General features: G+C 44.7%; 2 protein-coding genes and 1 pseudogene across 3 annotated transcripts in view; 2 read left to right on the top strand and 1 right to left on the bottom strand.

Moving 5' to 3' along the window:
- Nucleotides 1–6,402, top strand: part of LOC310991318 (NACHT, LRR and PYD domains-containing protein 3-like) — a 95,298-nt gene extending 88,896 nt beyond the window's left edge. The window contains 2 exon segments of the mRNA XM_083978974.1: nt 5,177–5,220; nt 5,960–6,402. Coding sequence (XP_083835100.1) covers nt 5,177–5,220; nt 5,960–6,378 — 463 coding nt within the window. The 3' untranslated portion in view covers nt 6,379–6,402.
- Nucleotides 1,722–13,092, bottom strand: part of LOC310991322 (NACHT, LRR and PYD domains-containing protein 3-like) — a 271,452-nt pseudogene continuing 260,081 nt past the window's right edge. The window contains exon 12 of the transcript XR_014596516.1: nt 1,722–1,796. The product of XR_014596516.1 is annotated as an NACHT, LRR and PYD domains-containing protein 3-like (transcript). The remainder of the gene's footprint in view (nt 1,797–13,092) is intronic.
- Nucleotides 7,112–12,640, top strand: LOC310991362 (caspase recruitment domain-containing protein 8-like). Its single transcript, XM_083979046.1, has 6 exons — nt 7,112–7,160; nt 9,729–9,943; nt 10,097–10,353; nt 10,643–10,756; nt 10,838–10,979; nt 11,614–12,640. Exons 2-6 carry the CDS (start codon nt 9,859–9,861, stop codon nt 12,015–12,017), a joined length of 1,002 nt encoding a protein of 333 aa, XP_083835172.1. The 5' UTR covers nt 7,112–7,160; nt 9,729–9,858; the 3' UTR covers nt 12,018–12,640.

The following is a 13,092-nucleotide window of genomic DNA, read 5'->3' as shown; positions in this document are numbered from 1 at the left end:
TTCTTTTATTCTTTATTCAGATTGAGGAGATGCAGGTTGTCAGAGATCAGCTGTTCTTCTCTGGTCTCAGCTCTGAAGTCCAACCCCTCCCACCTGAGACACCTGGACCTGAGCAACAACATCCTGCAGGATTCAGACCTGAAGCATCTGCGTGGTTTTCTGGAGAGTCCAGACTGTAGACTGGAGACTCTGAGGTCAGACTCTGTTTTATTTCTGTGCTCAGATGAATGTGATGTGAAAGTTGTGTTGACACTGAGCTGCAGACATGAGGCTGATGTTATACTGATCCACACTGAGGGTCGTCATGGTGACGGCTGTTTTCTTCTTCTCTGCTTTTAGTCCAGTCAGAAACACATGTAATGTGTCAGACAATAACTGATCTATAATCAAGGGGGCAGTTGTCGGTCTGAGAAGTGAAGCTCACTTCCGCGTTCAAAAAACTGCAATCCCCTCTTCTTCCTCTGGGGGCTGGTGTCAGAAGGGAGCATTCCCCATAGACCCCCATGTTAAAATCGCCGACTTTACATCCTCAGTAAACATGTTAAAAGCCTGGTGTCAGAACGTTTTTTTTTCTCAACCGATAGTTTCTACCCCCACACACACTCTGAGGGGGGTGAATTTTTTTTTAACTCTACCGTTTTACTGTTATTAGGTTAAAACTCTGGCCAATTAGGGCGCGGAAACGTTGAGTGACAGGTCCGAGCAGCTCCGTGGACAGCTGCTTCGAGGCCAGTGGGCGGGTTCTCGGCCGGCCAATCCAACATGGCGCTGTTCAGGCCGCCATGTTGGAGTCACAAAAACGACTCCCCAAAACCAATGGTGACGTCACGGATGCTACGTCCATTCTTTTTACAGTCTATGTCTATAATCAATAGCTGGTGGCTCCTCCTCTTTCCTGAGGCTCTGTGATGTTTGTAGTGAAACATTCAAAGCCAACATCCCATAATAAACAGGTGTGTGTTTGCTGGTTTCAGCTCTTTGAAGAAGTTGGAGCAGGTTCAGTCTGTGAAGTCAGTCAGCAAAGTTCAGCCTCACATGTTTGTTGTCATGGTAAGAGTTCAGCCTCACATGTTTGTTGTCATGACAACAGAGTTCAGCCTCACATGTGTGTTGTCATGACAACAGAGTTCAGCCTCACATGTGTGTTGTCATGACAACAGAGTTCAGCCTCTCATGTTTGTTGTCATGACAACAGAGTTCAGCCTCACATGTGTGTTGTCATGACAACAGAGTTCAGCCTCACATGTGTGTTATCATGACAACAGAGTTCAGCCTCACATGTTTGTTGTCATGACAACAGAGTTCAGCCTCTCATGTGTGTTGTCATGACAACAGAGTTCAGCCTCACATGTGTGTTGTCATGTCAACAGAGTTCAGCCTCTCATGTGTGTTGTCTTTAAAACTTGAGCGTGGTCAGTAAACCTCTGATCAATGTGGCTGCTCAACATGAGTTTGTCTGGATGGAGCCACAGGTGGAGCTGACAGGTGAAGAGGCGGAGTCACTGCATCTGTGTTGAAGCAGCAGCAGCTTCTCATGAATATTAATGAGCTGTTTTCTCTCTATGTGACTGTTTAACCTGCTTCCTGTTGCTTCAGCTGTTGGACTTTGATTTTCTAAACTTGTTCTTTCTGAAGCTTCTTCAGCTCTGAACAGATGATGAGACACTGAACGCTGTCAACAAGGAGCTTTGTCCTCAACTCACTGCTTTTATTCTTTATTCAGATTGGAGAACTGCAGTTTGTCAGAGATCAGCTGTTCTTCTCTGGTCTCAGCTCTGAAGTCCAACCCCTCCCACCTGAGACACCTGGACCTGGGTGACAACGACCTGCAGGATTCAGACCTGAAGGATCTTCGTGCTCTTGTGGAGAGTCCAGACTGTAGACTGGAGACTGTGAGGTCAGTAGAGGGATGGATCAGTCCATGCTGCTCTCATCTCTGTTGTCATTCTCAGTGTAGATTATGTTGGCCGGTGCTGTAGATGTTCAGGAGTGAGGCATCAATGACCTTTCTTCCTGCACTGCAGGGTTTTTCAGTTGGAGGTGGTTCAGTTTCTAAACCACACAGGGATGCAGCAGGTCAGAGTGTTCTCAGTGTCTCCTCAGTAGAAGGAACACATGATGAGAACCAGGGCTGCTTTTTGAGACAAACTGTTTGTAAAAACGGGCTATACAAATAAAATTGCCTTGCCTTGCCTTGCCTGGGTTTCATTGGCCAGTGATGTGATGTTGTTAAATGAAAACCAAAGTCCCCCGTATGGAGGATTTGAAGAGACATGCAGAACAATCGCAGAGCGATTACTGCACTACTTATGAAAGAATATATAGTAATAGTAATATATGTCAAATTAACCCTCCTGTTGTTCTTCTGGGTCAAATTGACTCAATCTGTTCCCTTCCTCCATCCTTCCTTCTTTCCACAATCCTTTTTTTCCTTCCTTCTTTCCCTTCTTCCTTCCTTCTTCCTTCCTTGAACGAGTCTGTTCCTTCCCTCCATCTTTCTTTCCTTCCCTTTTCCCTTCCTTCTTCCCACAATCATTTTTCCCTCCCTCCTTCCATCTTTCTTTCCCCTTCCTTCCTTCCTTCCTTCCTTCCTTCCTTCCTTCCTTCCTTCCTTCCTTCCTTCCTTCCTTCCTTCCTTCCTTCCAACTGGGTCCTTCCTTTTTGACCCAGTTGGCCCAATCTGTCCCCTCCCTCCTTCTATCTTTCCTTCCTTTTTCCCTTCCTTCTTTCCTCCCATCTTTCCCTTTGTCCTTCCTTCCTTCCTTCCTTCCTTCCTTCCTTCCTTCCTTCCTTCCTTCCTTCCTTCCTTCCTTCCTTCCTTCCTTCCGTCTTTCCTTCCGTCTTTCCTTCCTTCCTTCCTTCCTTGACCCAGGAGGACAACAGGAGGGTTAAACAGCAGAAGCTGGCCCACAGCCTGTAAAAAACATGTTTTTATGATCCAAACACAGCAACACTACTCAAATAAACAACTAAACATCAAACTTCATGAAGCACCTCTGTGTGGACCCAGTCGCTACATTTCTGGCTTGTATACTACTGTACATTATGCAAAACACATCAGCTACCGCTCATATGAAAGAGCCGGCTGCAAAGATTGGAACAACACATGCTACACAGAAGCACGGCAGAGAGAGAAGACAAAAACGAGCAATGTAGAGCAATCACAGACACTGCTTGGCCAAAACATGGTTGGACATTTCCTCTTACCTTTGCTGTTTTGCCGTGAAAAGTTTGTTTTATGGGTAAATCCACAATATTTCCAGTTTGAACTTTGACCGGTGTTACATCTAAATCGGTCCGGACGGGCTTTAGGAGCGGGGGAACCTTTGTGAGCTGCACACAACAGCCTGTACGTCACACACAAGGGGGTGGATCGCACTACACACAGGCGTAGCTCACGGTCGGCCATATTGGAACGGGCAACTGTCTCTGACTCTGGCTGCAGTTGCAGTGCAGTAGATAAGTGATCCACTCATCTTCACTAAAAAAAACCATTCATAACTCTGTGAAAAGAGAGAGAGAGAGTTGCCCGCCCCACGATGGCCGCCGTACTGGCTACACTGTGTCATTGGGCAGCAGCGGTGGGTGAGTCATCTAGTCTTCTTATATATATCTATGGTCACACATGTCAGGATTCTGCTGATTCTGATTGGCTCATGAGAAAAATTCTGATTCTGATTGGCTGCCAGTACTGTCAATCACATCAACGTGGGTACAGGTGACTTGTGTGAATCGTTCAGATCCGAAGAGTTTTTGTTTTGGGGGGGGGGTCTCAGCGTCTCAGCTGGGGTCAGTAAAATGTTTTTCTAACAGGCTGACAGTGACAATCATGTGAAACTGAGGCGAACTCCTTCATGGTTGTCTCTGATTATACTGATAACAGCCTACCTGATCGCAAGTTTGACCATTAGTAGCCTATATTTGTAAATTGGGTCCTGGTATCCTTGTTGTGTAGTGATTCAATGTAGGAGCGGGTAACATATGTTAAGTGTTTGTCTTGGATGTTTTGTTTTGTATGTTTATGTATTGAGTATGTGTTTTCTGTATGTATTTTTTGTTTTATGTATTAATGTGTTGTGTGTTAATGGTTTGTATTTGTCATTTATTAAGATGAAAAGACCCCAGGAAGAATAGCTGCTGCGTGGCAAAAGCTAATGGGGATCTAAATAAACTAAACTAAACCTCCAATATAGCCGCGCGACATGCGGGCTCGTTACCCAAAGCGGCGCCCGTGCACTGTTTCCTACGTACGTTGCTGTGTCAGGCAGGTGTCTCCCACGGAGCTCTGCCCTGTTTCAGAGGTGCAGGAAGCCCTAATTAGTGGAAAGACGTCGCCTCCGCGATGTAGAATGTGTTCAATTCAGTGAAACTAACACATTATGTCCATTACACACTGAATGAAACATCCCATGTCTTTATTTATTCAGTTTATTTTAATAGTAATAATTATGACTAACATTCAGTAAAGACCTAAAATTCAGTATCTCCAAAATTGAAATATTGCAAAGGAATTTTTTTTTTTAAGCATTTTTAATATAGAAATGTTGGCCTTCTGAAAACTATGTCTATCTATATGCACTCAATACTTGGTTGGGGTTGAACTACTGGAAATGGACTTTTCCGTGATATTGTAATGTAATTATTTACATTCAAATAGACCTTGTGGTTGCAAAATATACTTTACATTTTATTATGGATATGCAATTTTCGAGAATGCACACAGCATTTTACCAGCACAGAGCACTTTGACTGACAGTCACTGAAAATACTGACTATAGCACTTTATATGATTTTATGTTCTTGATATTCTGTTTGTCCTTTTTTTAATGATGCTCCTCATGCCTTTTAAATTGGCCCTCAGGGACAAATAAAGTGTTATGAATTGTATTGAATTATATTATATGTGTAATGTGGAGAACGTACGTAACCCCACCCGGATTGCGGGCTGCAGTAAAATTGTCCACCGGTGAACGGTCCACAGTGATGAAAAGGTTGTTAGTGTGCACACTTTTTCTTTGAGGTTGAAAGCATCACAGCCTAAAACACATCTCCTGCTAACCATAATATTTTTTTTCCTCAAATTTGAGGAGTGGCCGCCCTCTTTACCGTGGAGATTTTGTGGAGTTAAACATCACCTGAATATTTCCCTCTGACTCTGTTGTGTTTGTTCCTACAGGATCGGTAGGGGACAGGTGATTGAAGCTTCCAGAGACAAAACCTGTGAGTACTGAACCTCTGTCTCCTCTTCATCAGTCTGACTGTGAAATTAATCTGGGCTCATTTCACCTCCAATAGTTTTATGAATTGCATATTGTTTATACTTTATTTTTTGGCTTGAATACAACAAATGAAAGAAAGGACAACTGACAGGGTCATCATAGGCAAGAAGTGATATTTCAATTTCGATGTGTATGCATCTTTCATATCAGAAACTTTCCATTGAAATCATCAATTGTCTTTATTTTCACTGACTATTTCCTGTGCCAAGGCAAGGCAATTTTATTTGTATAGCCCATTTTTACAAACCAAGGTCCACCCAGTCGATGTTGGCTGCAGAGGGTTTGTGGGCAGACAAACAATGAGGCTGGATTAAGAGGAAAGTGTCCTGGGATGCCAGGTGGTGCTGATGAGCCCTCTGGAGGTGTCGGGGGTTAGTCATCAAAACACCAATGAAGGAGGGTGCCCACCTGACGACGTCTATGAAGCCTGCAATCCCCTGCACTCAGATGAGGACCCTCTCCTGCAACGTGTGGAACCCCCCACCCCCATCAGCATGAAGAACAATATACAGTAGTCTTAAGGGATTGTAACACCTAGTCGATCTTTGAACTGAATTGAACTATTGACAGACAGCAGCATGAACCACATGGTCAGGTGGAGTTTATATCTGACATATGATAAAGAGAAGAATAGCAAACACTGATTTCTGAGATGTTCTTTGTTTCTTCTCTTTCAACAGGTGCCTCAAAGCTGAAGGTTTTTGTGGATGACACAAAGCCAAAGGCTTCTGAGGACGACTCAAAGCCAAAGGCCTCTGAGGACGACTCAAAGCCAAAGGTCTCTGCGGCAGAGCTGAAGACCTCTGAGGATGACTCAAAGCTGAACGTTTTTGGGGATGACTCAAAGCTAAAGGCCCCTGAGGATGACTCAAAGCTGAACGTTTTTGGGGATGACTCAAAGCTAAAGGCCCCTGAGGATGACTCAAAGCTGAAGGTTTTTGGGGATGACACAAAGCCAAAGGTCTCTGTGGACAAAGTAGAGCTGAAAGACTCTGAGGATGACTCAAAGCTGAAGGAATCTGAGGATGACTCAAAGGTGATTTTCCAGGCAGACTTCAGGGCTCAACAGAGGAGGAAAACAATGAGATCTTCAGTGTAGAAACAAACTCATAGTTTAGATAGTTTAGTGGTTTCAGTCGGCACTAGATGAGTTGCATAATAATAATAGTAATCTATTCTATCCATGTTCTTCCACTTATCCGGGGCCTGGTCTCAGTGGTAGCAGGTTAAGTAGAGGGTTCCAGATGTGATGATCTGTCTGTTGATCTCCCACTACATCCTACCTTCACCCATGCAGACCCCAAGATACCTCAACTCCTTCACTTGGGGCAGCAACTCACCCCCAAACCAGAGAGAGAAGCAGAGTTTTCTGGCTGAGAACCAAAGCCTCAGATTTGGAGCTCCTGATTCTCATGCCTGTTTTAATCCTTGAGATCCTTCCCATGAATATCATGAACAAGATCGGGACAACTTTGGTTAAGTCCAACTTACACTGCAAATAAGTTTGGCTTTCTTCTGAGAATACAGACACATCTCACTCTTTGCTTGTACATAGACCGAATGGCTTGTAGCAACAAGCGTGTTACCTCATAGTCCTGGAGGACCCCCCACAGAGTGTCCAGGGGCACATGGTTGTAAGCCCTTCCCAAGTCCTCAACACACTTGTAGACTAGCTGAACTTGAGGGGATGAAGGGAATACAGAAAACTCACTTTGTCCACTGTGCCTCAGGTCACTCAGGACTGTGGAACAAATCCATTGGCTTCACTCAACACAATATATTTTTAATTGTAATAAAACAGCTTACATCGTTTCTCTCTGAATTGCAGCAGTCAAGCTTCAAACCTGAACTGGAAACTAAATCTACACAAGTCTCATACAGGTAAACGCAATAAACTTACTCAACACAGTTTTTGCCAAAGTACCTTCCTCTTCCTTCACAGCTTCTACTGAGCCACAGCAGATGTGCCCCTGCAGCAGGGCTGTAAACTAACTTTTTGGCTCACCTGCCAAGGGGACCGGTAGATGAAAAAATCTACCGGCCAAGGACATTTTTTACCGGCCAAATAATAAGTTGCCTCTTTTCGTTACATATACATCAGTTTCAGCACTTTTCATTGAGATAACAGTATTTTATAGCAATACATGCTTAGAAAAGAAGCCAAAGCCAAATAAATTGTAATCTTATTGAATAATCAAAACATTCCAAACTGGGAAAACTAACAAACGAAACACTCCTTTTATTCTATTCTATTCTGTATTCTGTTACTCAGAGATGTTCACAAGTCTTTTTTTGCAAGTCCAAGTCAAGTCTCAAGTCTTCGTGGGGTGAGACTTCATCAAGTCTCAAGTCTTTGGTCACGAGTCCAAGTCAAGTCTCAAGTCTCCAAAAAATAAAAGTCTCCTCTCTCTTCTGGTTGTAATGACCCTTCTGCTATCCAGTCTACTAAGAATAGGCTACTGCACAGTTAAATCTAAGAAATTCAAAGCATTTACTGTATTATTATCACTCCTTTATTAGCAAACAGTACCTACTGATTACTTGTTTATGATCACTTTAAATAGGCTATTGCAATGCAATATGAAGAAAACACACAATGAAAGCTTTCCTTTAAAGAAAAACTGTATTCTGAGTCAAGAAAGAATCAAGGCTGCTCTGCCTCTATGCATGTGTCTGACAGAAGAGCTGCTGTTATTTATTTTTTTTAATTAGCTCAGTCAACTCGTGGGGGCGTGTCGACACGTGCAGACTTCCATACGGGCCTTCAGTCATATTTTGCAGCAAAAAAACAACAACAACTTATCCTACAGTAGCCTGATATGTGCCAGACTAGCTATGCAGCAGTCCCCGTGAAGGAGGGCCAGACAACAAACATTGTGCCTCACCTGTACGGACGGTGTGGCTATAGGCTATTAAAAAAAAAAAAAAAAGCCGGTTTACAGTCACCTGTCACTAGCTGGGTTTCCATCCAAGTCGTATCGAATTTAAAAGCGGATTTTGTGAAAATGCGCAAAAAGCAAAGCGAATTTATGCCCGTTTCGATTCATTAGTGTTTTGCGATTAGGAGGAGTGCACCGTGAGATTACTCATAAGAGAGCGTGAATGTATCCAACAGTTGACACTCAGCTGACACTCAACATCATGGACAATTTACGTACTTTCCGGACTATAGACGCACCTGTATAATCCGCACCAGCTACATTTCAAAAGAAAATACATATATAGGCCGCACTTGAATATAAACTGCAGGTTTTCATGTTGTAACATGAGATATTTACACAGAAAGACAGTAGAGAACTGTGACAGTCTGCTCGCTTTTCCGCTGTTTTGGTTATGCTCCTCTCGCCCATGTGCATCTGTTTACATACGAAGCGGGTGAAAAATCAATAAGTTACATAACGATGTTACGGCGTGTAGTCTTAACCGTCATAAACAAAAGATTATGGGTTACGGAGTGCGTTTGTGTTGCGGTGCAGAGAGGAGAGCTGGGACACCGGGGCGTCGCTGGGTGAAGTCCAGCAGCTTCACCGACAAACTCTGCCTCAATTCGCATAATCTGTTTCCATCACAAGAACTCGCATTTCCTTTATTCGATACGCTGACAAATCCACCCCCTCCAAGCGTATAAACTTTTATGCGCATTTACTGCCTTTATTCGAATTTCTGGCGTTTCCATTCAAGTATTTATGCGCATTTTCACAAAATGCGCATAAGAAAAGGTGGATGGAAACCCAACTAGTCACTCGCAGCTGACTGAGCTGTCAGAGGAGCTCTGCTGTCCCTCTCTCTTGTGTTTGGCTGCACTCTGGCACCAGCCAAAAATAATAATAATGATTGTTCACGAGTCTCAAAACACGAGTCCAAGTCAAGTCTGAAGTCTCTGTGTGTGCAACTCGAGTTCGAGTCGCAAACTGAGTCCTCATCTCTGGTCCATAGCTCCGTGAGCGCGAGAGAGATAGGCACGCACGCACACACACACACAGCTGCGGGGCAAAAGCGCTGTCAACCGGCGCGGAGTAATGCACTAGTGGTGTGAAAGGGAGGCTCCGGGTCTGTGCGCGGCGCTTTGCAGCGCTTCCGCGGTGTCCGCGTGTGACACTGGCGTGAGGCTACAACTGTTTTCTACAGCGGGGTTGTCGGGGGAGCGACTTCAGTGCGACACAACATCAACAACACAGGATAAGCGGGACAAACATCTACCGGCCCCCGTGGCGTGTAGCCCTCCAAATTTAAGTCGCCAGGGGAATATTTTAGTTGCATTTGGCGAGTGGCGACCGTTAGTTTACAGCCCTGCCCTGCAGCGTTGGTCTCATGGTCGACTGTGTGAGGGAACATCAGCTGGATCAGCTCTCAGTCAGCTGAGTCAGGAGGAACACAATGTTTTAGCCAATGTTGAACCTTTTTCATCTCAGGGTCTGAGGTGGTCACTCAGCCTTCTGTGTCCCACAGGTTCAGGTGTCCTGGTCCAGGCCAGTTCCAGTGTTCTTCAACTGGACTGGTGTTTGTTGTGGCTCAGGAGGCGGAGCTGCTCTACAGGACTGTCCAATGGGATGAGAGCCTCCTCCACTCAGTTGGCAAGATGGCTGCAGGACCGCTGTTCAACATCCAGTGTCCTGAGGATGCCGTCCGCCAGCTCCACCTCCCACATTGTGAAACAAAGGACGGTGAGCAAGTGATTGTGTTTGTTAGAGCAACGGTGGGGAACTAATGACGTAACTTAAGTTGTGTGACCATCTAATTAATTTCCTGATGTTGATAACAGTGACTGAAATGATCACTGCTGTTGTAACGAGGTTGTTGTCTCTGTGTTTTCACAGCTCTGCTCTATGACGGTCTGCTGTCTGTCGCCCACATCACTGATGATGGAATGAGCTTCATCGAGCCACTGGAGATCACAGACACTCATGTGATTATCTCAGTCCCTCATCTTTCTGCCTTTGGTCTGGTTAAGAGGTGGTTGAACAACTTGAAATCAGTTCGCAGTCAAATTCTGCTGTTCCACCAACCAAACCTCACGGAACAGGAGCAATACCTCAATGTGCATCTGCTGCCTCGTAACGTCCCTGTGGATGAGGTAAGGCTGCAGACTGAAGTGTTAGAGATTCACTCTGTTTTAATTTCCAGACTCTTCACCAACAGAACTGATAACATGAACTTTGTTTCATGGACACTGTGTCTCGTTGTCACCTTGCACCACTTAAGCAAATCTTACACAATCATTCACATGAATTTAAGGATGAAGGTAAAAGATCAGTGTGACTTCAGAAAGGACTCTCTCAGTCCTGTAGGTCCAGGCCAGTAGAACCAATCTGTCTGTTCAGACTCAGGCCCGACACTAATGAAATGATCTGATTGTTTTCCAGGTGAAGAAACAGCAAGACGACTGTGTGTTCATCAAGATGCCTTCTAAAAGCACACTCGTCAAAAATAAAACTTACACAGTTCACTGTCCAGATGCCGACATAGTCCAGCCTGAGGTGAGTGTTTCAGACTAAAGCTGACATGATTCCTCAAACTGCTGGTCTGGAAACACTGACGTGGGTGCTGCTGTTTTTCAGGAAACAGACTTTGACCTGGACTATGGACCAAATTACCACCCAACGTTTCAGATCATCCTGCCTTCAACCACTAAGAAAACCAACATAGAGGTCCGAGACGAAACCGAGACAGCTGTATGGAAGCGTCAGGTTCCTCTGCCAGGTAAAGTCTTCATCCACCTGACGTAGATCGGACTGATGAGTGGTGTCTCTGTTCTTATTGGGCCTCAGATCATCTTCTGTCTACTTTTATTCTGTGATCCATTCTTGTCGACCAGTGAGAGTCAAACTAGTGGGAAACCGTTCAGAGTAGGACCAAGGAGATTCATGAAGGAGCTGAAAGGACCTTCAATAAAATATGGACAATAAATATTTATCCTCAGTCCTCCATCAGGTCCTGAATCAGTCGTCCCTCTTCAGACCGTCCCTTCTGCTTTAGGTGTTTCTCAGATACTTCACTTTCTCCAAGTTCCTGTTGATGTGTCTGTAACCTGTGAGTCTGTCACATGTCGTCATCCCAGTGTCAGAGGTTGTCATATTAAACTCACATTAGAGCTGAAAATGCTCAGAAGTGATGTTGGATGGACTTTACAGTTGTGTTTGGCCTGGTGTGATCACTGGTGGCTTCTGGGGAACTGCTTTAAGGACTTTCTACAGAGCCCTGAACTGAGACAAGCAAACTGGACGAGACAGATTGTTTTTCTTGAGTGGTTCCATCCCTACACTTGTTATTGAATTTGCTTCTAAAGCACAGATGTGCTTTTTGAACACAGGTATCTTTCTTGTTCATCTTCCAGGTCCTCGTCCAGAACCAACTCCAAGTGTCTCAGCGTCGACTCCAAGTGTCTCAGCTCCGTCTCCAAGTGTTGCAGCGTCGACTCCAAGAGTCTCAGCTCCGACTCCAAGTGTCTCAGCATCGACTCCAAGAGTCTCAGAGGAAGAGAAGCTGTGGTCTGCTCGGACTGAGTTCATTGAGCGAGTGTCTAAGGAGAATCTTAAATGTCTGCTGGATAAACTCCTGGAGCTTGGAGTGGTAACTGACCCTGAAAGGGAGTCTGCTTTTGCACAGACAAACAGAGCAGACCAAGCTCGAGAGGTGATCGATACCGTGCGGAAAAAAGGAGAAAAAGCTAGTTCAGCTCTGATCGAAGTTCTGTGTGACATTGATCCCTGGCTGTCCACACAGCTGAAGCTGAGGTAGAAACTGTCTCTCCTGTGTTTGTGTCTCACACGAAACGCTTTTCCCTATATGTTTTGGATCGTTTGGTAAAACCCTTTAAAGTCCCAGATTTGTCAGAGTCGACTAATAGTGGATTTTAAAGACCAATATAATGACAATAATTTGAAATTGAGAATTTAAAAACTGATTGCTGGTTAATTGGCCAATACCTCATTGTAACTGTGTACAGTAAGAAGCAGGTTTCATTTTTGTGGGATATTGTTTTCTTTTTTTATAAGTGTAGCCGGGTGGTAAATTAACTCATTGAGTGCCAACCACGTAATTTCTCGTTTTTCGTTCCTATGCATTGAGTGCATTTTTAAATTATGAAACTAGACACTTTAACACACCTTATGTGTAAATTTGGGGACTCTACGACGAGCAGAACTGAAATAGATGACGATCAAAGTCTCATGACAGCTCATGATCTGGAAGTTTTCATCATAACTCGGCTTCTGCAAACGGAGTTCTGCATGTGGATGCAGCAGCTGCTCTGCTCTCACACACGAGGCTGCAGCAGCTCGGAGCAGAAACAGGAAGCTCAGCCGACTGTCCCGCCCGGTCTTCATCTGGAGCAACACCGTGTCCTCCCCAAGGTCCCCCCGCGGTAAAATCTGATGGTCTCTGGGCCAAAGCAGACCGGCACCACCCACACGTACCACAGCAGGTCGGGAACACCGGTGGGACCGGTCTTCCCGACCTGCTGTGGCCCAGAGACCATCACATTCGTATCACATATGTATGAGTATTGTTTCCAACCAAGCCTTTTTAATAATCAATTGGTGGATCAATTGATTATCATATACATGTTAGGATGGGTGTATTTGTGTAGTCTTATCTGTCATAAACACGTTTACTGTCGCGGACTCTCTGTGCCACCGAGCTCCTTTTTTTTTTTCAACTTGACGAGAGCAGTGACAGCGGAGGCTCTGAGGCTCTGAGCAGCAGCGGTGTGAAGGCAGAGAGCCTCCACTCTCCCTGTAACAAGCTACAAGTCATTTATTATGCTGTTAATGACGGTAAAAATGAAACATAAGGTAAATATCCATAGTTCTCC

Source organism: Trachurus trachurus, assembly GCF_905171665.1.
Source record: "Trachurus trachurus genome assembly, chromosome: 9".
Classification (NCBI taxonomy): domain Eukaryota; kingdom Metazoa; phylum Chordata; class Actinopteri; order Carangiformes; family Carangidae; genus Trachurus; species Trachurus trachurus.
This window is presented reverse-complemented; position numbering and strand designations above follow the sequence as displayed.